The 25,297-nt window shown below is 41.2% G+C and overlaps 3 protein-coding genes across 5 annotated transcripts in view; 1 reads left to right on the forward strand and 2 right to left on the reverse strand.

Annotated features, from left to right (window-relative positions):
* Positions 1 to 5,528: 5,528 nt before the first annotated feature.
* CMC4 (C-X9-C motif containing 4) lies at positions 5,529 to 7,746 on the reverse strand (the record flags this gene model as incomplete). The annotated part of the gene is made up of 2 exons (XM_081126719.1): positions 7,679 to 7,746; positions 5,529 to 5,677 (listed from the first exon to the last, which is right to left on the reverse strand). Exons 1-2 carry the CDS (start codon positions 7,734 to 7,736, stop codon positions 5,529 to 5,531), a joined length of 207 nt encoding a protein of 68 aa, XP_080982845.1. The 5' UTR covers positions 7,737 to 7,746.
* Positions 7,747 to 9,040: 1,294 nt separating this feature from the next.
* On the reverse strand, positions 9,041 to 15,174 carry MTCP1 (mature T cell proliferation 1). 2 transcript variants are annotated; one of them, XM_081126717.1, is made up of 5 exons: positions 14,673 to 15,174; positions 9,653 to 9,804; positions 9,364 to 9,534; positions 9,231 to 9,282; positions 9,041 to 9,120 (listed from the first exon to the last, which is right to left on the reverse strand). In XM_081126717.1, exons 2-4 carry the CDS (start codon positions 9,755 to 9,757, stop codon positions 9,235 to 9,237), a joined length of 324 nt encoding a protein of 107 aa, XP_080982843.1. In that variant the 5' UTR covers positions 9,758 to 9,804; positions 14,673 to 15,174; the 3' UTR covers positions 9,041 to 9,120; positions 9,231 to 9,234. The 2 variants fall into 2 exon arrangements, with proteins under 2 accessions (XP_080982843.1, XP_080982844.1); XM_081126718.1 differs by lacking the exon at positions 14,673 to 15,174 and adding an exon at positions 14,446 to 14,511.
* Positions 15,175 to 15,334: 160 nt separating this feature from the next.
* BRCC3 (BRCA1/BRCA2-containing complex subunit 3) overlaps positions 15,335 to 25,297 on the forward strand; it is a 62,240-nt gene continuing 52,277 nt past the window's right edge. The window contains exons 1-3 of one of the 2 annotated variants that reach the window (XM_081126682.1): positions 15,335 to 15,519; positions 16,196 to 16,212; positions 17,010 to 17,064. In XM_081126682.1, coding sequence (XP_080982808.1) covers positions 15,397 to 15,519; positions 16,196 to 16,212; positions 17,010 to 17,064 — 195 coding nt within the window. In that variant the 5' untranslated portion in view covers positions 15,335 to 15,396. The remainder of the gene's footprint in view (positions 15,520 to 16,195; positions 16,213 to 17,009; positions 17,065 to 25,297) is intronic. The other variant, XM_081126683.1, reaches the window with a different exon arrangement.

Consider the following 25,297-nt stretch of genomic DNA (forward strand, 5'->3'; position numbering starts at 1 on the left):
CCAGGGCCAGGCTACCATAGCCATGAATGCACTATTTTCATTTGACTAGTGAGGCCTGTTTAGTGAGGCACTTATTTTTCTCCAGTACCTAGAGTCCAATAATGTGCTGGGAGTCCTTTTTAGTGGGGGGCGGGGGGGTGAAAAGACAGCAGTTTTTCCTTGACTGATTGAGCAATTCAGCGTGCTCTGTGTGGTTGCACTTGAGCAACTTGACTTTGAACAGGTTTATAGTTTCATCATCTGCTGGCAGGAATGTGGTAATGCCGCCCTCGGCTTCTCTGCCTGTAGCTTGACCCCAAAAGGGAGAATCTCCTCTGGCACTGAGTGATGTTGGTACCAGCACAAAACACACCCACAACGTGGTGGTACCTGGAGCCCCTAAGAAGCTTTTGTTCTCCCTTGGCTCCTCAAGCTGCAGTGTCCTCGCCACTCTGGGCCACCCTCTGACCCAGCATTCCTTCTGAGATGGAACCAGGTAGGATGAGGACTTGGGGCCGATACAGTAGAGCTTCTTCCTGGTGTCAGAGGAAATGGGAGAGGGATCCAGGGGCGTTTTCACTTTACATGGCTGCATTTAGGCTCAACAAATACTCTGATGTTTTTGGACTCTCTAAGGGGAGACTCCTCAGTGCTGACTCCTCAGGGATTCCTGCCTGAGCATCCCTATTGTCATATGAGTGTCACTGCCATTAGGATAACATACTAATAAGATTTTGCTCCTGCCGCCCTGTTTGCTTCAGCCTCTCACCACTCAGCCTAGGACGGTCAGCACAGGACAGGGAGGCGGGCCTAGACTTCCTCACCTGGCCGACTACTTGGGTGAAAACCCTCCCTATTTGGGGGTGGATGGATGCAGGGTGGAGGGGGGTCAATGGGGGGAAAAAGAGGGACATCTGTAATACTTTCAACAATAAAGACAGGTTTTTTTTTAAAGCCCTCCCTACTGGACCCAGGAAGTTACCCACCTCACGGATGCTGGCAGAAGATAGGAGGTGATTAAAGTTGGAAGACATTATTATTTTTTGTTTCAAATGTTTTATTGAGTAAGAAAATTGGTTAGCAGTATTCTCACATGGAGGATTTGTTCACGTTATCACATAACAGAAGGGATTGGTTTATTCATGCTCATGCTCTCACTCCCTCCTCCCACCCTTCTCCACCCCTACCTTTATCCCTTCTCTCCCCTCCTCCCTCCCACTCTCCCTTATTCATTCTTCTTGAAGGAGTGGCTCGTACATAACTGTAGCTAACACACTCTTTGGGTGGGTGCTTGTGTTTTCAAAACGCAGTTACGGTGCAGTTAACATATAAATGTTCTCGCCGTCATCCTCTTGTTTGGCATTTGTGGAAAGATGGACATAACTAATGGTTGGGCTCTTATTTGAAATCTCGACTTTTGTTTAGTTGGGAAAATACAATAAATCTCTGGTTGAAAAAAATGGTATACGGATGGATTTGAAATTTCTGAGAATCATTAATTTTCATGATGATCTCAGTTTCTTCTCTGAAGGAAACTCACTTCAGGCCAGTTTTAGACCTTATAGAATAAATTAGACTGCCCCCCTCTCTGCCTCCTCAACCAACTTAGCTTTGTTTCTTTGTCATGAAGTCCAAGTATGGGACCTGTTTAGTCACTTACACATTGTTTGTGTGATCTCTTGGAGAACTGGGCAGAAAATATATCTTAATCTAGACCTGATTTCCCAGAAATCATATGGTATGGCTTACATCTGTGATGTTTGATTCTTAAGGAATCATGAATTTTAAGAGCACTATTTTTCTAAAGAAAACTGAGTGTTGCCCAGCTGGGCGTGCCTCAGCGGTTGAGCATCGACCTAGGATCCAGGAGATTGGGGTTCGATTCCTGGTCAGGGCACATGCCCAGGTTGCGGGCTAGGCAGCCAATCAATGACTCTCTCATCATTGATATTTCTCTCTCTCTCTCTCCCCCCCTCCTTTCCTCTCTCTGAAATCAATAAAGATATGTTTAAAAAAAACAACAACTGAGTGTTGCACTTTTTTCACTTTTTTAATAAAACTTAAGTCAGCTTATTGACTCACCCAAACTGTCTACCTTTCTGAATTTGAAATGGTAAGAAATACCATTAGGATTATTGAGAGCAGTGGTTCTCATTCTTGCTTGTACATGGGAATCAACCTGCAGAATTCTGCAAACTACTGACACCTGGCTGTCATCCTAGGGACTCTTGATTTCACTGCTCTGGGGTACCATTGGGACAGCCTGAGTTGCTTTTTGTTTTTTAGTTTTTTAACATGCCTTAGATGTTTCTAATGAGCAGCCAAGGTTGAAAACACTGAAATACAAAGTTGGGAGCTGGTGCTAATAGAGTTACAGTTCTGCTGTTAAAGGTGACTAATTGACAGGCCCTTTAAAGCCTTTTAAGTTAGGTGCCATACAACTTCAGATGCTGAACATAAGTGTAATATAACAGTTTATTAAATGTTATAGAAATAGTGTGGAGTAGGTGCAGGGAAGAGCATTGTCACACTGTATCATAATGGCAGAGCAGGGGCTTTTGTCATCAGTGGATGCTAAAGCTATTAGGTGAAAGGTTGGGGGATATTTGTAGGGCACCAACATATCACCCACATATTACCCATTACAAAGGGAAAACTACCTTTCCAGCCAAGAGGTCAGTCACTACTAAAGGATTAACTAAAGGATTAAACTTATCACCACTACAAGCCTTCTAGTCTCTAAAATGCAGGATGAGATCATAGTTCTTACTTTCCCAGTTCTTCCCTGAAGACTGAGATTCAGTGCTAATCATGGTCCCTAACACATAAAAAGCGCTCAGTAAATGTTAAGCTTCTCTACTGGCTGCTTTATTTTTCTGTTTGTCATAACAGCTAAGAAGAATAAGATTTAAATCAATGCTGCCAATAGACATTGACTTAAACTGAGACAGGACTGAATTTAAAGATAGGAAGGAACAATTGATTTGAAGCTTTAAACTCCCCCAATAAAGTAATATACCTTAGGGAAAAAAGTTTTTTTATGTTTATTTTGTATTGCTTAGGAAAAAAAATTAAAAAACAGTCTGAAACTTGAGTAGTTAACTCAATAAAAATAATTTTGTAATAAAGTACAGAAAGCAATCTATTTGATCATGTGATTCCTAATGTAAATCCCAGCACCACTATCAATTGATCATTTTAAATGTAATTTAGACTTGTATATAACATAGTTTTAAAATGTTTTATTAAATTGTTTCACCAGTAGCACAAGAGTTCATTTAAATTATTTCATGGGCTTGTAGCACTGTTAATCTGGTATGTGGACCAAATATCTCTAAGGCACCATTTCTCCAAGTCTCTCTGGAAAACATACACCCTGAGAGATGTTGTCTGCGAAATGGGTTCGCTGATTACACTTTGGAAGTACTTCATACAATAGTCCTTCACAAAGAATCATAATTCACATTAGCATATGAAAAGCTTTGAAATCTTACAAGAAAGAAACCTGTTTGTGTACAATGTAAGAGATCCAATCCTCAGAGTGCCAAGCTATTCTTTGCTAGTCTGAAAAAACCATGTGGGGACCAGAGGGGAAGGACATAGCCTTTCTTACTTATACTAGGGGAAGACCCAATAGCGGCCCGGTCAGGTAAGTTTCTGCACTCGGCCAGGGTTCGGCAGGGGCTTATCTAGCAGAGGGGAGAGGAAGGGTGTCATGCTTAGGACAGCTCGCATGCAGGCCAAGGTCAAACAAAGATTCTGGTGAGACTTGGCTGTCAAGGACATGGGAAGACACCTGGGCATGTGCTGCTCTGCTCCTTGTGACTGCTGGCCAGGCGGACACCATTCAACTGACTGGGGGTGGGGGAATTGGGCTATATCCTCATGTGACCCCATATTATGTCTAACCTAGCATTTCCCAGACTTATCTGAACACAGAAGACTTTTTTCCTTGTTACAGCAATTCCTAGAAACACTTAGGGGAATGCTGCTTTAAAGAACAGTTGGTCTCACATAATAATGGTATTTGCAGATTAGGGACTATCTCAGTCCATTCACAGCAATGTAGGTTTTTTCTAGCATGCTGGAAGAGGCAAGAAAGGATCCTGTTATAGACTGGATCTTTGTGTACCCCCAAATTCATGTTAAAATCCTACCCTCCAATGTGATGGTATTTGGCTATGGGGCCTTTGGAAGGTGATTAGTTCATGGGGGTGGAGCCCTCATGAAGGGTTAGTACCCTTATAAAAGAGGCCCCACAGAGCTCCCTGTCCACTTGTACCATGTGAGGACACAGCGAGAAGGCAGCCATCTACGAACCAGGAAGCAGGCTCTCACCAGACACTGAATCTGTGGTGCCTTGTCCTTGGACTTCCAGCTGCCAGAACTGTGAGAAATAGATGTCTTATCTGTGGTGTTTTGTTATAGCAGCTTGAATGGATTAAGACAGGAACCTATCAAAATTTGTTTCTGCTCTTGCTTAGAAAGTCATCTTTTTCTTTTTTGATGGGGGGGGGCAGGGAGGCTATCAAATGGCCTGTTTGATACTGTCACCCCCACCGCACCCCCCATTCACTACATGAAATTACTGACAACTGTCAACAGCTTTTCTTCGGCAGCCTTGTATTAACACAAGGATCTGCTGTAATCTGTTTTGATTACGAGAATATAAAGAGCAGATAAACTACCTAAGAATTCTAATGCTGTTGCTGCCTGCTTGACTTCCAGTAAAGTTCTCTCATGATAAATTAGGGGTTGTTAAAAACAACAATCATTTCTATGCCTTTTCTACCACTCACTAAGTATGACATGCCTTCTGGCCGGGCACTGTGATGCGGATACAAAAGCAGAAAGAAATGCTCTTACTTGCATTTGGGAAGACGCTTTGCTTTAAATTATTGGAAATACAACAGATATGGGCTTGGGTTAGATAAACCTTTGAATTTAGCATGTAATCTATGAAAGGTGTCACTGGAGGGCTGTTTTCACCTAATACTTTATTGACTGATTAAATTATTGGCCACTGGTGATTGAACTCAATCTTCTCCAGCCCCTCTCCCCTCCCCAGAAGTTGGGGGTGGGCATGGGGGTAGGGACTAAAAGTTCCTATCCTCTAATCATGTAGTTGGTTCCCCTGGCAACCAGCCTCCATCCATGGGTTACCTAGGGGCTTTCCCTCATCTCACTGTTACAAAAGACACCTTTATCATTTATCACTCTTATCATTTAGGAAATTCCAAAGGGTTTTAGGAGCTTTGTGCCTGGAATGGAGACAAAAACTAAATATACATTTCTTATAAGTGACAATATCACAAGTACCAAACCAAAAAATTTTCACTTAACAGGTTTATTTTAGCAGCTCAGTTTTATTACATTCTACATGTTTGTTTAATATATTTCTATCTGTTCTGCATAGATGGCATATTTATTAACTTTTATAGTTGACTTTTTCATTTGATATTTGCTGCTACCTGGCCTGAAGAGTCAGGAGGATAAATAAAACTCGCTTGGTGGAAACGTGGCGCGGCACTGAACTTCTCCGCAGAACTTTACTTTGATGTGGACTTCAGTGTCAGCTTTTCTACCTCTTCTTTTTCAAATCCTGAACAGACGACAGATCTTCCCTTGGGATAGCGAGCACAACACTCGCGAAGTTCTCGGATGACAGCCTGACACTTCAATTCCCTGTAGTTGTTGGCTGAAAAACAGACAGGCAGAACCTAGTCATGATCTCATAGGACGAAGGCACAGGGAGTTTTAGATCAATGCTTCCCACTCCTTTTTACTTTATTGTATCTACAGACCTGGGAGAAAGGATGTATCAAAGTCCACTGAATTCTTTCTGATATAGAGACCAGTCAGCACGTTAATTAAGAAGAAAAATGTGATATACAAAGCAGTCAAAAGGTATTTTTCTATATCATTTTCTTTTCTTTAAGGTTAATAGCTTATGTGCCTTTTTGTAGGGCACGGTTTCTTAACCTATTCCCTTTTGCGGGGTGACTAACTCCTTTATAATTTGGTGAATTAGAAAAATGCATGTACCGTGCATGTTATTTTGCATACAGTTTAAGGTGGCTGGTATACCTTCCCTACCAAGTCTGTGCATCAGAGGTTCTAAACTGCACCCTCAGGGTCGACCCTTTTATACAGCTGTGAGCTAATAATGTAATTCTCCCCGCCCCACACCTTTCTCCAACAGAGACTTCCTCCTCCGAAGCCTAAAATGTTTCCTGTTTGGCCCTCTATAGAAAACATTTGCAGACCCCTGCTATACATAGATCCTAAGTCAAGGAGGACTTGACTTAAAGGTTCTAGATCAGCTTCAACTGACTGAAGTCCCTCAATACTAAAATGGGGTGCATGGGAGTTAGCCTCCGACTAGAAAGAGTATAGTGGAGTGGCTGTGCCCAGGCTAGGAGCCAGACCAGCGGGATTCAAATCCTCACTGTACCCCTTACCAGTTGTGTGACACTGGGCAAGTTATATAACTTCCGTGTTGATTTCCCCATCTGTAAAATGGGGGTCATAGTAACATCTACCTCATGGATGAAATGATTAAATGACTTGTCCTCCAGGGAATGCCTAGTGCTCTTAGCCCTCCGTGCCCTCCAGCCTCCCACACTGCGGCAGGTGTGTGATGAGCCCTAACGTGATTCCTACTCTCCCTAAGCCGTGGGTTGCTAATTTAAATCAGTTACGGATTCATGTGGGAGAAATTAATTGATTAAAAGGTTTTCCTTTTTTTTTTAATTTGGAGAAAGGGAAGGAGGGATGAATAAAATGGCATTAGTATACATTAACACTCTGGACTGAAAGACTTTAAATAAAACATTGCTCACATGATGAAAAGTTCAAGAACAGAAGTTAAAAGTCAAAGAAAACATCCAAACAAGAGTTTTCTTTGATGCTGAGTCTGGTGACTCAACAGTTTTCCTTCCTGCCTTTCTCTATTTTCAAGGGTGTCCATCTCTATTACTGTACTTTAATAACGGGAAAATTATCAAAAAAGTCAGTTTTCTAATTCACATAGTCTTGAAGCCTTTTGCATTTGTTCTGCCAACAATCATTCACTGATTCAAAAAAAAAAATTAAATCCTCTGGCATTTGGTCAAACGTATTGGCTGATTGAAAACCGAATGGACAAATCACATCAAATATACTTTAGTTGACATTCACTTTTGCCTTTAAGAGTTAGTTGCTGACTTTGGCAGCCTGAATTCGAATTGTATTTTCAACACCCCTCTTCTAACCTGATCACTTTTAAAAAGTGAGTTGTCAGGCATAGTTAAATATAACAAACCCATTTTAAAACTAGTCTTCCTTTTTTTAAAGGATTTTGCTCAGCCTAGTAATTCTCAACTCTGGCTGCACATTAAAATTACCTGGTTAGCTTCTTAGATTCCTGCCCAGACCCCACCCACATGAAGTCTGATTTCATTGTTCTAGGCAAGTTTTTAAAGCTTTCCATGTGATTCTACTCTACACTCAGGATTGCAAACTCCAAGTTTAGATCACATCACTTTATTTTCCGCATCTTTGACTATACAGTGAGGAAGATCTTCAGGCTAAGTTAATTACACAAATATTACATTCTGAGAGGAGTTAATATACTTTGCTGATAAAAAGAACAATTGGTCTCTTGTAGTTAGTTCACATATAAAGTGGAAAAATATCTTAAAAGCATGGAACATATTACCTTGTAAACATTTCTGTATTTCACAGGCTTGTTTCTGGCACGGATCCTTCTGCAGCATATCCAGAACACTAAAATAAGAAAAATGATTTTTATTTTGTCTTTTCTTTATAAAGACTTTAAAGCCCCTCTAGAAGGAATTTTCTTCAGAGACAAGTAGTATGCCCTTCCAATTGCTGGAACACAATTACACTGAAAAATACTCTTCCCATTCATAGGATGAATCAACTGTATTTTTATAATATCCATTTCATTTGATTTGAAAGATATAAGTAGCTTTACATGGAAATAAAAACCTCTGACTTCAACCAATTTATCCTGAATATTGAAACCAATGTTGAGCTAGAGGAGCCAACGCCACAGCCTGAAGGGCCTGCCCACTGCCCAGCTCTATCATTCACAAAACCACCCTTGGTAAATGATCAAGTTCCTCGAGCCTTTTCCCTTATTATTCGTGTAAACTGGGGATCATACCTACCTCAAAGCACTGAGGGAAGAATTAATGTGATAAAGTATACAAAGTGCACTGAACAGGGCCTGGATGGCAGTAAGGACTTGCTACATGGTAGCTACTGTTCCTAAGATTTTTAAAAAGTAAAACTAAGGTTTAATGTATATAAACTGTTATAACTATCTTAACTCTGGAAATTATCAGGCAGTCAATGCTTTCCTAGGAATCAGCAATATTTGGCCCCGAGAAAGGTGCTAGTTAAGCAGCTAAAATGTTTTTTAGAACTCTTACAGAAAAGGCTTATTTAAAATATCTGTAACCAGAGAATAATTTTAAGTGCCCACGATTTTGATCAGCAACTTCTAATAATTTGAAGACAATTTCAGAAGAAAAAAGGCCCAGGAGCCTTTGTTGCTAATTTCATTAATGCAAATAACCCTTTTTCCCCTAGAGCTCCCTAAGTTCTCAGTAGATCCAAGTTAGGTCAGTACTGGGATGGGAAACACTGGAGCAAAACCTACGATATTTACAGGATGGGAGAAGGAAAGGCAGGTGAATTGCTGCAGGGCAAATAAACGACCAATAGATGTTGATGCTGCTAGAAGCTGCTCTCTTCTCTCTAAATCAGTACCAAGTCCTTGGTGATTAGAGCATTTGTTCTGTAGCAGGTGCTGACTTTTGTGGGATTCATCAGATCCCAGTTCCAGCTGATGATGTCCATTAAAGGTTCTATGGCAACTTCCAAAGGAGTAAATTTCAAGTTACGTATCCTGACTAAGTGCTTTTGTTGACTCGCTTTCTGCCTGTGTAACCCTCTCTCTGCAGTTCCACTTGCGGTGTTCTTCATGGCCCTTCCTAAACTTCTGTGTTCTTGAGCAGTTTTTCAACCCACTCCCTCCCCCAGGCCCACAGATGGGTGCACTGCAGTGGTGGATGAAGTGATTGCCATATACTGAACAGAACAGAGGAGCATATCTTCCTAGAATCCCAGCACCTGGAAAAAAATAGATCATTAAAATCACCACAACCGAGCAGAGTGAAAAAGAAGAAAGAGAGACAGTAGAGAGAAAAAAAACACACAACAAAAAACAACCAAAAACATACCAGGTTAATCATCAGGCAAAAGCTTAAGCAACAGCTCCTGTACTCCCCTGACCTGTCAGAAAAAGAAAAGTTTATAGAGTACTCTGTTATAAGAGTCCCAATACAATGGGAAATGATTAAGCAACATGTGTACCATTAAATGATGCTGGATCTGCCACAAGCGAGAGTTGTTATCCATGTAGCGCTCCTCAGGGTAGAGTTGCCACATGAGAGGTAGCTGGGAGGTAAGAAGGTGACTTGGCCTAGCTGCGTCACCTAAGGGAACCTGAACTTGCTGGATTCGTGCCCTTAGGAAACTTGTCCCCTAATGGAAAAAAATGAACAAAAATAAAACCAAAGACTTTAGGATATTGTGACTAGTTAGAATCCAAGTTGATTGAAAGCAAAATCAATAAAGAAATAAGCACAATGTAAATAGTTACCTGTTCCACGACGGCCACCCATGTGCGCTGGTATTCGTCGCGGTAGATACCCTCTTGGTGAACCCAGAGGCGATCGGGTGGAGCCCCCACATCCTCTCCTGCCATTCTGGGCTTTGAGTTCCAATTCTAGCCCTGCTTTTCTCCACCTAAGCCTGCAGCACCCGCGCACAGGACACAGGTGTGACTTTTTGGGTTTTAATGAACTCACCAGTGAGCAAGGTGACCTGGTATTAGCAACCACCAACCAGAACCAAACCTCATATATGTCTACCTGCACAGCCTAAATAGAACCAAGGCCAGCTGAAACTCCCTGCAAGACACTGAAGTGACACTCAGCATAGCCTCGGGTTGACTACAAAGTACTCAAGAATTCAGTTAGGTAAGGAGTTCTGTGGAAATGTAGGACTAGCATTACAGGAAGCTGGGCACTGGTCTCAAGTTTGCATTCACAAAGCAGTGTCCGACAAAGTGTAGTTAGCAACAGAATATGCACAAGAGTGTGCCTAAGGGCACACTTATTTGGGCAGGAATGCAGTATAACAGACACATGTATGCCACATTCCCCATGTAAAAGCAGTTTTCATTTTAAAAGTTAAGATTGTGAGGGTTGAATCATGTGCATGGCTTTCTAAATTGAAAATAAATGTTTTAAGAGCAAATGGCCTATTTATCAATTTACTTAGAAAGGTATAGCAACTGGATATTTCCAGAAGGGGTTTTCTTATTAGGGAAAATATTTAAGGCAGCTTCATGGAATTTCTGAGCTGCAAGAGGCTTTGGGGATCATAGAGACCTGGAGCTGAGTGAGAGAAAATGATAGTTATCCACCTAGATCCTTGTCTCATTTTAGTTTATTAATGATTTTCAGGATGTCACAGAAGCCCATTTTTCCATATAGGTGTGGGTTTTAATTATGATTTCCCAAGTCAGAAGTCCAGAAAAGTCCCTCTGTCTTTTGAGAGGTGTACAGGAGGCCCACCTCTTGGGCAAACTCTTTATATGAGGCAGACTGGGTTCTAAACCCATAAATCCTCTGCCCAGCCCTGGATCTCATTTCAGGGCTTCACAATAACTTGACCTGCATTTTGCATTTTGTGCAGCATGGTTTTCAATGTGTTTCTACCTTTGGCAGAGCACAGATACAGCACTTGGGGATCTACTCCACTAAACAAAGGCCTCCTATTCCCATTAGGTTACCATTAGGTGGGAACAGAACTGCAGCACAGCTTGAGAAGTTGTTAAACCCTCAAGTGAGACTATCAAGAGCAAATGAGATGCCAGAACACAGTATGATGCAGCCCAGGACAAAGTTAGCCAGAAAGAATTAATTGAGCTAAACCAAACCTTTTTTCAAGGTCAACAATCTGAATCTGATTTATTTCCCTAAACACTGTTAGTTTACCTTCTCTTAAAAGGAAAGTAAAAAATATATTTTATAGATTTAAGAAATGGTCTGATTTTAGTGAATAATTTAAGAACATCACAGTTGCTTTGCCCACTGTATCCCGACTGAGCCCATTGTAAGCTCCTATCTTATAGGGCTCTCTCATTTCAAATTCACCTAAAGTGAACCCCCTCTCCTTAACCAAATTCTGCTTTCTTTCAATGGAAACACCACCCCTCCTGATCCTGCAGAAACTTACTAGTTATCTTGGACCTCTTCATCTACTTCTGTTGCTACATCCTATTTGTCACCAATTCCAGGAAGCACCACTACCACCGTACTTGGGGTAAACTTTCTCCCAAACACCAGGTTCATTTTTAGCCCTATATCCTTGATCTTGCTTTCCACTTGCCTGAAATGCCTCCTCAGGCCTCTCTGCCTCAGTACTATTATGGCAGAGTGCAGGTGTCTGCCTTCTTGCCTCTCTATGACTACTATAGCATTTATGTCTAAACTAAAGCTCATATTTTCGCCCCTAATTATAAATTTCCTTGCATATTTGCTCTGCTTATTTCACAAGTCCTGACTCTCCTCAAATACAGTACTATAAGCTCTTCAGTAGTAAGAATGATACAGTATTTGATATCCCAAGTCTCAAATACTAGTCAAATAGATACAATTGTTCTGCCTCTCCTCCTCCCCAGGGCTTTGGAAAGTAGCGATACAAATAAAAACTCAGTAAATGCTTATGTCAAAATAAAACATATTGTCTGGATTACAAAGGAAATAACTGTGGCTGCTTTTTAAAAAGTAGAAACTAAGTATTATGGGTTTTAGGACCATCTCAATTTCACAGATAGGTTCTAGCAACAAGCAACATTATTGACATTTAAATGTTTTTAATTAGAAGCAGAATTCTACTGGTTTACACTGACATGAAAAGGAAATAATTCCAGTGGAACAGAGGGCAAACAAATTTGAGATGATGGTCTGAGTTACTATGAATCACTACAAAGAGGCCTGTGAATCATTACAAAATATTCTCACAAGGCAGCATGATGTGCTGCTGTGATCCAAAGGCCAATGTGCTGGGCATCAGCAGGATGAGCCTGGGAACAAATCCCAGCACAGGACTCTGGACTTGTGTATGCTACCACTCAGAGAGAGCATGAAGGCCCAGTAAAAGGCAACTACAGTGATCAAGGGACTGAGAAGCTATCATATGAACATGAACCAACATCCTCAGCAGAGAAACGCAAAAGCAAAGGCTGAGTGAGAGGGATTAAGATCAAAGTCCGCAAAATCACAGGTTGTATGAATGGGACACAATTTGTCTAAATGTGATTCTTGGAACTCTTGCCCCTAACTTTCCCCTTGGTCAAATAAGTTTGGGAATCTTGTAGTGTCATAAACCACATTAACACAGTGAAAGCTCTGGCAAGTTATGTAGTAAAGAAACTATTTCGTTTAACATTTCCCAAACTTATTTGACTAGAGAACATTTCTCTGCTCATTACACTTGCTCACAAATTCAGGACCCCTTGAACTAGAATGAATCTCTTAAAACCTCAAGATAAACTTAGGTACAAGGTGCAATATAATACACAGAACATAAACTTGTTCCACTCAACTCAAGGAATACTACCAGCTGCAAATTCAAATGGATTAAAAAAGTGTTTATATAGCTTTATCATCCATGAAGGCACTAAAAGAGATTGTCCCCATGGGGGTCACCTTGATGCCACAATCAGAGACCACACTGGCCTAGACAGACTATTTATTAGTAAGGCATTTTGTAAATTATGTTTTAAATGGATGATATACAACATAGAAGGCTTCCTTAGGTAGTAATCTAAGTAACACCATTATTGTTCCTTTACAGAATAAATTATTTTGTGTCTTTGAAAAAAAGGATAATCTGCTTTTAATTTCCAGGTGTTTTAACAGTTTTTGATAATTAATCAGTTGGATACACTTATTTGAAGTCAATTAATGAACTCATCCAATTATAACGGATGAGGTTACGAAGAACGTAAGCCCTGGAATCAGACTGGCCTGTGTATAAATCCTGACTTTGCCACTTACTAGCTTTGTGACCTCAGGCAAGTTAACCTTTCTATACCTCAGTTTTCTGTAAAATGAGAATTGAAGAACATATTGATCATAATAGCGATTATTTAGCACTTCCTATGTGTTTTAAATAAATTTTCACTTTTAATCTTCATAATCATCTGATTAAATGGATACTATTATTTCCCCCACTTAAAGATGAGGGAAGTCGCCCTGGCAGGGTGGCTCAGTTGGTTGGAGCATCATCCCGTACACCAAAAGGTTGTGGCTTCAATTCCTGGTCAGGGTACATACCTAGGTTGCGGGTTCAGTCCCAGGTCGGGGCAAATACGGGAGGCAACCAATCGATGTTTCTCTCTCACATAGATGTTTCTCTTTCTCTCTCTCTGAAATCAATAAAAACATATCCTTGGTTGAAGATTATAAGGAAAAAAAAAGATGAGGGAAGTAAGACACAAAGAAGTTAGGTAACTTGCTTGAGGTCACACTGGTAGGAAGTTGCAGAGCCTGTTTTCAATTGGGGCAGCTTACATATACAAGGTAAATAAATGCTTAGTAGATCATCTAGCACAAAATAAGCTTGCCATACATATTAATAGTTTTTTCTACTCCAATTAAACGTTTAGGGCTATAAAATGCAGCCATGAGCATTATAAAAGTTAGAGAATGTCATTCTAGATTATGAGATTAACATCAACAACAAACAAAGGTGTTTTCTTGAAGGTGCCTAAAGACAATTTATAAATTCAAAATATCCCATCACTAAACATAATAACAGCCATCCTTGCCCCATCAGGGCAGGGCATACTAGACACGAAAAGTAATTGAAAATAAATATATGGTGCAAAATTGAAACTTAAGAGAAAATTTAGGTAGGTCCAAAGTAATTGCACACTTGAAATTTCTCCCAAGCTTCATCATTATCAAAATTAATCATGGAAAGATGTGCCATGTGGTCCTTAAGCATTAGGTAAAAATGGAGGTTGCTGGCATACATATCACAGATAGCTCTACTGGATGAGGGCCTGTCTGTGGGGAGACTTGGGTTGGAACTGACTTGGGAGAAAAGAGCAAAGCATCAACACCTCTTCAGGTAGCACCTTGGGAATGTTCCCTTTCCAGTACTGCCATGTCTACCTAGCTTCAAAACGACACAGGGAATAGAAAACGAGATCAAACAAACAAACACCGACGGGCTGTGGGGGCAGCACGGCATATATTTTTCTTTGATTTTGAATCGTTCCTAAAGTCCCCTGTAATTCCTAACCTTGGGAGTTGAAAGATCTGTACTGTCAACCCATGGCACGTTTGGCATACGTCAAAAGAAAATTACTTTTACCTATAATTTCACCATGTCTGATAGCATCAAGACAAGGAGAGCTGAGGAAACTTGTACAGTGAATACTACTGTGATACATCCGACCTTGAATAAAAACTAAAGTCCCCCATTCCCCTTCCCTGTAAAAAAGATACTTAAAAGCCTCTGTAGAAAGTAGCAGCAGCCAAGCTCGAGAGTGATACTTTTTCAGATACAGTATAGCACTGTTTCTGCAAGAGGTTACTCACATGAATATAATGTTTCTTGGGCTAATTAATCCGCCTCGAAATCAGCGAGGCTAAAACTTCCAGGTCCCCCACCTCGGGCCAGTCAAGCCGGGATCAGGACGTGAGCCCAGGGCGAGCTGAGGGGCATCTGGGGCCGAGGTCACCCGCACCAAAGTTACGAGGCAAGGGCCGGCAAGCGGAAGTGGTCCAGGGAGAGTGGTACAAAATTCAGGGGCCGTAACTTGAAAACAAAACAAAATAAAACCTTAACTATCTTAGGACCGAATTTCGAAAGGCTCGAGAGGCTGGCGCGCGGCGATGCTGCCTCAGGGCTGTCCCCAGAGAGTGTAGGCCGCGTAAACGGGCGGGCAAAATGGGCGCCGCCGCCTGGGAGCCGCTCACAGACCACGTCCGCCTGCGGCCCGAGAGCACCGCCTCCCAGCCGCCCCCGTCGTCCCCGCCAACCGGCCTGAACCCCGGTCCGTGGCGGGCCACCGCCCTCCGCCCCGACGGCCACGCCTGCCCCAACCGGCGCGGGCGTTTCCCAGGTGCGGCCAGGCCGCCCCGCCCCCGCCCCAAGCTCCGCCCCCACGCTCCCGCCCCCAAGCCCCGCCTCTATGCTCCCGCCTCGCGCCCGCCCCGCCCGCGCTCCCCAAGCCCCGCCTCCGCGGAACCCGCTTGCCTGAGCTCGGGGTTGGTCAGGCCTAAGTGGGCCCAAAGCGGACGTGAGCTGGATCGGACGAAGATGGCGGTGCAGGTGGTGCAGGCGGTGCAGGCGGTTCATCTCGAGTCGGATGCTTTCCTAGTTTGTCTCAACCACGCTCTGAGCACAGAGAAGGAGGAGGTGATGGGACTGTGTATAGGGGAGGTGAGTAGGTCAGTGAGTTAGCCTGGCCGGAACCCTGATGAGCAATCCCAGCGTGTCCTTGGGGTCTGTGGTAGCAGCCAGGGCTGCGGAGACCACAGGCACCGGTGACTTAGATCCTTGGACAGATTCTTTGGATCGTCCTGTCGCGGGCGTCCGGTATCCTCGGGTTGCTTGACACTTGTTTAGCCTCCCGTCACCCCCCAGCGTTCCGCATAAACCTGGGTGGGCGGCAGGGCTTTTTTCTCTAGGAGGGCTTTTTTCTCTGGCCTATTATGTAAATCTGGAGTTAACACCCTATTGACTAAAACCGCAAGTCAGGACAGAAAGACAATATAGCACAATAGGACATCAGTGTATTACGAAGTTATTGACCACTATTAGGGCCCCTCATCTCGCTTGCAGTCTTCCCTCTAGTATGCATTTTATTTGTATCAAAGAACGCAAGAGAGGAGAGGGTTTCAAAGACACATAAGTTTCCTCAGCGTTAAAGTGTTGCAGAGGAGCGCAAGAGGATGAGGAAATAGAGCTTAGTTGCTTACAATCTGAAGTAAAAATTCTCCAGCTTTTCATGCCCATGTACAGGACCACATGACCTAATTTTCACATGATCTGCATCCATGTACATCAGATAAGCGTGATGTGATCAATAATGTTTTCTCCTCTTTTCCCACTCTAGTTGAATGATGACACAAGGTAAGACAATATTTTTTTATTCATATCTTTTGGTCTATATGTCATTCTTAACTCAGAATTATGACAAGCTTGGCAACATTGTGTATAGATTGTGTTTTAAATTACCATTATCAGTCTGGAGCTCCCTCAGTGATACACTTTGAATAACGTCCCAACACTGAAGATTGGCTTGCACCTTACTTCCTAGTAGGAGGATTTTCAGTTGAGATACGTATGACCTCATGTAAAAAGTGTGGTTGAGGGAAACAAGATCATGAGTCAACCTGTGAAACCTCTTACAGATAGAATTTTGTTGACTGATATAGTGCTATTATTTTCCATTTTTTGGCTTGATATGTTTTATGCTCTCTCTCCCCTAAACTGACAATGAGATATTAGTAATTTTCTTTGTGGCAGATAATGTGCATATTGAGAGACATTTCCCCCTATTGACCCATTCCTCCATCTAAATTGGCTCTTCCATCTCCATGGCTTTCTGCGTCCTCGTGGTGAGCCCTACAGTGATCTCAGAGATCCCCAGTAGCTTGGATGCTTGAGGTAGTAAATGTTTTGGGCTATTTTAACTTAAACTTCAAAGCATAGCAGAATGTGTACTCTTAAGCCCACCTCTTTAATACAGAGGATTATAGGAATTTAGCTTTGCCCATGAAAACTTTATGCACTCAGCCACATATACATGTGCGCCAGACTGCTTCTAACAGATGTATGAGCACAGCTTTAGCTTCAGTTTACTTTCCCTCTTCTTTTGTCTCTGCTAAGGTTTTATTGTTCCCCTTTTTGTAATTTATCCTTAAAAGGAGTGACTCCAAATTTACATATACTGGAACTGAAATGCGCACAGTTGCTGAAAAGGTATGTTTGCTTGAATTTTGCATGATGGAAAATTGCAGTTGTGGGAGGATTTCTGTGCTCTGTTTTGTGAACTCAGCCAGGGGTTAATCCCTTTTGTATGGGGCCACATTTGTGGCTGGGTGGTGTGTTCTTTCTAGTAAAATCTACTCACTAGGAATGGGACCTAATTTTCTATTCTTTGTAGCAAATTATTGTTACTTGATCAAGATGAGGAATCACTGGCAGCTCTCCTCCTTGCTGACATCTCTTTGTTTTCTGGCTAGTTCCTGTCACTGTTATCTTTTTATCCTGAGTCTCAATATCTACTCAGGTAACCCCTGTCTCCTTACAGGCAAACTATCTAAAGCTCATAGTTCTTAGTCTACCTTGACTTTCTCTTTTTTGGTATGTTCTAGCCATCTGGTCTAGTATAATGCTTCTCAACCTAATCATTGTATAAACAGTTAATTTTCCCCCATTATGGTGCAGACCAATGTTTTTGTAAAAGACAATAAAAATAAACTATGTCCTCTCCTCCTGCCAAGCAGATGATGGAGGTGATAAAAGCTATAGGGCAACAACTCCATCTACTTACTATCCCAGTATACAAACTTCATCATGTTAACCACCTTGTCACCTTTCTTACTATATAAAGGAAAGAAGTTCACTTCCTATCCAAAGCTGCAGCTTCTTCAAAGACCTTGCTTATAAAATATCCTATCTTTCTTTCTGCATCTTCAACCTTTTCCTGTAATCTGGCTCTTTTCCCTTAGGATACAGATGTGCTTAAATTACTCTCATTTTCAGAAAGGAAAGGAAAATAACTTCTCAAACCTGTATCTTCCTGTAGTCACTCCTCTTACATCCTTCCTTTAATAGCCAGACCTTATTTACCTTCTCCTCTCGTACCCACCAAAGTCTGGTTTCCAGTTGTGACTCTCCAGCTACCTCCTCATTGCTACGTCGGTGGATTATTTCTTGGTGCTTATTTTAATCTTTCAATTTGGAACTCAGAACTCTCATGAGGTTTTTTTGTATTGTTTTTGCCATATCTCCTTATTCTGCCCCCGTCCCCTATCCTTTTTGGACTCTTCCTCCCCTGCCTATGCATTAAATATTCTCCAAGTTTCTGCATTGGCCTCCAACTCTTTCCAGAATGTTTTCTTATGCAATATTACCTCTCCTGTGGCTCTAGCTGCAACAGACATTGAAGTTAGATCTATCTTCAGATCCTTTCTCTGATACTGTGTGACCTTGGGCATGTTACTTAACATGTGAGAGCTTCCAATTCTTTATCTGTAAAACAGGGATAATGACAGTCACCAACCTCATAGAGTTGTTGGGAGAGTTGGATTTGAGTAATGTATGTAAAACACTCATCTGTAAAATGGGTATAACAATAGTACTAACCTCACTGGGTCCTTGGGAGAGTTAATTTAATACACGAAAAGCACTTTTACAAGTAACTGACACATGGCAGGTAGCCAATAAATATTCGCCATTCTGACTGTTGGTAATACCCAGTAGATGCTAGTTAGTATAAATTATTCCAAGCTCTAGAATGTCATACTCAGCTGCCTAGTGGACATCTAAATTTAGTTAGACAGCATCTGAACCTTTCCTCTTCCTCAAACCCTCCAACATTCCTTGTGCCACAGCAGTTCCCAAGCCTGCCTGCAACACCTTGGAATCACCCAGTAATCTTCACAAAATCTCAGTGCTGACTCAGTCTGGGGTGAGGCCTGGGTGGCAGAATTTTGAAAAACTATCCAGGTGATTCTTATGTGGTCTGGGAACCACTGCCTGCCATTGAGAACCATTAACCTAAATTGCTTTCATGTTTGTTTCTAATGCTTCATCCTAACTACTCCTACCTTATTTGAGGTCCTCATTGCTTCTTTCCTCGACTACTGTGCTGGCCTCTCCACTGGTCTCCTTACCTTGAGTCTCTCTCACCTGTAGTTCTTTCTTACTGCTTAGGATGTGATCTTTTGAGAAGATTAGTCTGATATATCTCTGCTTAAAATCCAGTGGATTTCCCATTACCTTAGGATGAAGTCTCATTAGTGAAGCATTCAGGGCCCTTCATGATCTCATTTCTGTTTATCTCCTTGCATTGTTTACATGGATCCAAGTTCCAACCATGGTAAATTATGTCAGTTTCCAGATTATGTCAGTTTCCAGATGCTGTGCTCTTTCACTCCCTATTTCTGCTGGGTGTCATGAATGGACTGCTTTTCTCTTCTCTGCTTGGTTAACAATTTATCCCTGGCAGTTCAGACCTGGTACCACTTGCCTCCTTTAAGTAACCTGCCCTGCCCTGTAGGCTAGATTAGATAGCCTCCTCTGTGCCACCCTAGCTCCTTGAGCATATCTTTTACAGTGCTTATATTTTGTCATGGAGTTGCTTACCTGTCTCTTCCTGGATATCACTACTGTATCCTGTTTATAATTGTATACTTAGGCCATCATGTAGTGCCTCCCATATAGTAGTATGTACTCAATAAATACATATTGTACATCCCCTACAATAGGAAATTATTGCTACCTGCCTGTTACCCATGGAAAGCCAAGCCAAAGGGTGCAAACTTTCTGGAAAAAGCTGGATGGTAAATGTTTTTAGTTTTGTGGGCCATGCAGTCTCTGTTGCAGTTACTCAGCTCTGCCATTGTAGTACAAAAGCAGCTGCAATACATAAACAAACGAACATGGCCAGATTTGGCCCCAAGGAGCCCAGGCAGGCCATAGTTTGCTGATCCTTGATCTATATACAAAGACACAGGAGCAAAAGGAACTGGGTTTTAGTACCTTAATTCCAAGACTGAAAAGGTGTAGGGGCAGATCTAGCCAAGCTGGAATATCTTACTTCTTATGTGACTATGACCATACCAGTATTCCTCAGGCCCTTCAGCTACCTGTGGCTTTCAGGGACATCTGTCAGTCCTTTGTGGCCTTTATTTATGCATGTTTTATTTTGTTTTTCATCTTTTCCTGGGCTGGTCTCGCCATTCTATCCTGAATTTCTTTTGCTCACTCCTCTTAGGCACTGAAACCTCTGACTAGAGTGAGAAAATATTCATCCTTGGCATCAACTCCTACTAAAATACATTTCCAACCTTAATGACATGATTTTATTTTTCAGGAGTTTATTTCCTTATCTTAAATTCTATGTCAGTTTGTACCATCCAAATAGATACTAAACTTCATGAGTTCAGGGACCTTTTTAGCTAGTGTTGGCATGGCATGGTATATCTTTTTCCATTCTTTTATTTTTAGCCTTTCTGTGTACTAATATTTAAAGTGTGTCTCTTATTAGCAACATATAGTTTTGATAATCTAGTCTGATAACCTTTTTAACTGGAGTATTTAGTCCAGTTACATTTATTGTAATTATTGATATATGTAGGTTACTGCTGCCATCTTTTTTGCTTTCTATTTGACCCACTTCTTTGTTTTATGTTTTTCTCTCTGTTCTCGCCTTCTTTGGGATTCATCAGCTATGTTTTATTATTCTACTTTGAACCTCCATTAATTAGTTATAACCTTCTTTTACTTTCCTTTTAGTCATTATCCTACTTATTATAATATACATTCTTGATTTGTTAGTCTAATACAAATGACTATTTTTTACCATTTCTCTGATAATACTAGAATCTAAGAACACTTTAATTTCATTTACACCTTCCACCTTTTGGATTATTGTTGTCATACATTTTAATTCTATGGGCATTTTACACCCTACATGACACTGTTATTACTGTTTTGTACAATTAGTATTCATTTACATTTATGCACATATTATACCCTTCACAGTGTTCTTCATTCCTTCCTTCATATCTGAGATTTTCCTTCTGCCTGAAGAATACTCTTTAGTATTTCTGTGCTGATAATGAATTCCCTCAATTTTTTGCGTATGTAAATGTCTGTATTTTGCCTTCATTTCTGAAGGTTGTATTCCTTGACTATAGAATTATAGATTGGCAGATCTTTTCTTTTTGCACTCTAGCATGTTACCCCATTTTTTTTTTAGGCTTTGATTGTTTCTGTTGAAAAGTTAGCTATTTATTTATTTATTTATTTATTTATTTATTTATTTATTGCTTTCAGAAAGGGGAAGGGAGAAGGAGAGAGAGATAGAAACATCAGTGATGAGAGAGTCATTGATCTGATGCCTCCTGCATGCCCCCTGCTGGGGATGGAGCCCGAAACTGGGGCATGTGTCCTGAGTGGGAATCGAACCACGATCTCCTGGATCATAGGTCGAAGCTCAACTGCTGAGTGATGCTGGCTAGGAGAAAAGTCAGCTCTTTTTTTGTTCTCTAATTTTTAAAATTTATTTTAACTTATCATTATTGTTGAAAGTATTGCAGATATTCCTCCTTTCTTCCCCCATTGATCCCCTCCACTGTGCATCCGCCCCACACCCAGGCCTTCACCACGCTATTATCTGTGTCCATGGGTTATGCATATATGCATATAAGTTCTTTGATTAATCTCTCCTTACCCACTACCCCACCCCCACCTTCCCTCTGAGATTCATCAGTCTGTTCCATGCCTCTATGTCTCTGGATCTGTTTTGTTCCTCAGTCTGTTTTGTTTATTAGATTCCACATATGAGTGAGGTCATGTAAAACTGAATCAGGAAGAATCAGAAAACCTGAATAGGCTAATAACAACTGATAAAATTGAAGGAGCAATAAAAAAAAACTCTTGGCAAACAAAAGCCCTGGTCCAGACAGCTTCACAGAGGAGCTTTCTAATTCTTTAAGTTGAAGGGTTAGATAGTTTACTAAAAATTTTTCTTGCTTTTTGAGGTAGGCCTGTAGTGCTATGAACTTTCCTCTTAGGACTACTTTCGCTGTGTCCCATAGATTTTGGGTTGTTGTGTGTTCATTTTCATTTGTTTCCAGGAAGTTTTTTATTTCTTCCTTGATCTCTTTGGTAACCCATTCATTGTTTAATAACATGCTATTTAGCTTCCATGTGTTTGAATGTTTTTGAGTGTTTTTACTGTAGTTGATTTCTAATTTCATGTCATTGTGATCTGAGATGCTTGATATGATTTCAGTCTTCTTGAACTTGTAGAGACTTGTTTTGTGCCCTAACATGTGGTCTGTCTTTGAGAATGTCCCATGTGTGCTTGAGAGGAATGTATATTCTGCAGCTTTGGGGTGAAATGTTCTGTAAATATCAATTAAATCCATCTGATCTAGTGTGCCATTTAGAGTCAGTGTTTTTGTGTTGACTTTTTGTCTGGAAGGTCTATCCAGTGAAGGCAGTGGGGTGTTAAAGTCCACGACTATGACTGCATTGCTGTTGATCTCTCCCTTAAAGTCCTTAAGGTTATTATTGATAAGTCCTTATTTATTGCCATTTTAATTCTTTATGCCTATGTTTCTCTATTTCTTCTTCTTATTACTGCAGTCCCTTTAACATTTCCTGCAATGCTGCTTTGGTGGTGATAAACTCCTTTAGCCCTTTTTTGTCTGAGAAGCACCTTATTTCATCATCTATTTTGAATGATAGCCTTGCTGGATAGAGTAGTCACGGTTTCAGATCCTTGTTTTACATTACCTTGAATACTTCATGTCATTCCCTTCTGGCCTTTAGAGTTTCGGATGAGAAGTCAGCTGACAGCCTTAAGTGAGCTCCTTTGTAGGTAACAGCTTGCTTTTCTCCTGATGCCTCTAATATTCTCTCTTTGTCTTGAACTTTTGGCATTTTAATTATGATGTGTCTGGGTGTGGGCCTCTTTGGGTTCTTCTTGCTTGCGACTCTGTCCCTCTTCAACTTGTGTGACTTTTTCCTTCACCAGGTTAGGGAAGTTTTCTGCCATTGTTTCTTCAAACATGTTCTCTAACCGTTGCTTATTTTCGACCTCCTCTAGCATTCCTATGATGTGAATATTGTTATATTTCATGTTGTCCCACAGCTCCTGTAGACTGTCCTCCTGTTTTTTAATTGTCTTTTCTTTTTGGATCTCTGAGTGATTTTTTCTACCCTTTCTTCTAATTTGCTGACCCATCCTCAGCTTCCTCTAATCTGCTGTTTATTCCTTCAAATGTATTCTTTATTTTTGCTATGTCATTCTTTATTTCTGACTGCTCATTTTTCATAGTTTCCATATTTTTTTTTCATGCTGCTGAGCATCCTTACAATCATTATTCTGAACTCTATATCTGATAGATTGCTTAACTCCATTTCATTTAACTTTTTTTCTGGAGACTTCTCTTGTTCTTTCATTTGGGGCTTTTTTGTTTCCCCGTTTTGGCTACCTATTTGGGTTTGCTTCTATGTGTGGGTAGATCTCCTAGGACTCTCAGTCTTTTTGGATGGTCTCTGGTGCAGGCCAATGTCAGACATTGTTTGTGACTGGCCTTGAGTACCCTCTTTGGAGCTATCAACAGCCCATGGCTTGAGGTCCCCTCTGTTGAGGCTTTGTGTGTTTGGAGAGGACTAAGATGCACACCAACGTCTGCTTTTCTAAGTCCTGGGTCCAGAAGATCAGGGAAAGACTCAAAGTACTCTGAAGTCTGCGTGTGCCTGTAGGCTCATTAATCTGATTCTCTTTATGTGCCTCAGGTGGTGGAAACTCCACTGGGTAGTGTGAAAGAATTTCCAGCAGGGTGGGGCAATTGTTTCCCCCTCAGGCAAAAGCTGCTTGGAAGGTAAATGTCTGCCTCTGCAGTATGGCTGAATGACTCAGCAGAGGAAACCAGAGGGGTGCCCTCTGAGCTGTATCTCCACAGCCCAGAAATCCAGATTCTCCTCACAGGGCTCCAGTCCACCCTGCCCTCCCTCTGCTGGAGCCCAAATGAATAGCTTCACACAAAACTTTGTGTGTTGGCTCTTTAAGAGGGTGCCTGCATTTCCAGCCATCTTTCCCTGGCAGAGAGAAATCTGGCTGCTTTTCACAGCCAGATGTTATGTGGCCACCTTTTTCAGTTCTGGTGCTCTTGGCTGGGAAGCCCAGCCTGGGGTTTAGGCCCCAGAGTCCTCAGTGGGAACCCTCCATAACTGAGATATCCCTCTGGATCTTCCGGTGCTGCCTGTGGGAGCCCAGCGAGCCCCCTCATGCCTCCATACTTCCTACCAGTCTCTATGTGGTCTCTACTTTTCCTCCTTGGTTATGAGCAGCTCATCTTCAGTTGCTATTGATTATTCAGGGTGTTTTTTCTATAGTTTAGTTGTATTTCCAGTTTGGTCCTGGGAAAGTGTCTGTGTAGCTTCCACTCAGTCCGTCGCCCTCTTTAATCTCTCTTTTTTTTGATTTTTAAAAATTAAATTTATTGGGGTCACATTGGTTAATACAATTAAATAGTTTTCAAGTGTACATTTCTATGATACATCATCTATATACTGCATTGTGTGCCCACCACCAAAAATCAGGTCTTCTGTCACCATATTTTTTTACTCCTTTTACCCTTTACTATCCCTACACCCCTTCCATTTGGTAACCACCATACTGTTTTTAGTGTCTGTGCGGTTTTTGTTTCTCTTGTTTGTTCATTTCTTGCTTTCAGTTTTATAACCTACATATGAGTGAAATTATATGGTTCTTTACTTTTTCTGACTTATTTTGCTTAGCATGATATTCTCAAGATCCATCAATGTTGTTATAAAGGGCAGTATTTCATCATTTTTATGGCTGGGTAGTATTCCATTGTATATATGTACCACATCTTTATCCAATCATCGTTTGAGGGACACTTTGGTTATTTCCATGTCTTGGCCACTGTGAATAATGCTATTAATGAACATAGGGGTTCATGTATCTTTGCAAATAAATGTTTTCAAAATTTTCAGGTAGATACTTAGAAGAGGGGTTGCTGGGTCATATGGTAACTGTATTCTTAATTTTTTGAGGAACATCCATACTGTCTTCTGTAGTGGCTGTATCAGTTTACATTCCCACCAGCAGTGAGTGAGGGTTCCTTTTTCTCTAAAACCTCTCCAACCCTTGTTATTACATGTCTTGTTGATAGTAGCCATTCTAAGAAGTGTGAGGTGGTACAATGGAGAAAAGAAAGCCTCTTTAATAAATGGGGCTGGGAAATTTGGAAAGCCACATGCAAAAGAATGAAACTAGACTACTTTTAGTCCTCATATACAAAAATAAACTCAGAATGGATCAAAGACCAAAATATAAGACCTGAAACAATAAATTACATAGAAGATAATATAGGTACTCAACTTCTGGACTTTGGTCTTAGAGAGAATTTTATGAATTTGACCCCAAAGGGAAGGGAAATAA

This window comes from Miniopterus schreibersii (assembly GCF_964146895.1).
Source record: "Miniopterus schreibersii genome assembly, chromosome: X".
Lineage (NCBI taxonomy): Eukaryota > Metazoa > Chordata > Mammalia > Chiroptera > Miniopteridae > Miniopterus > Miniopterus schreibersii.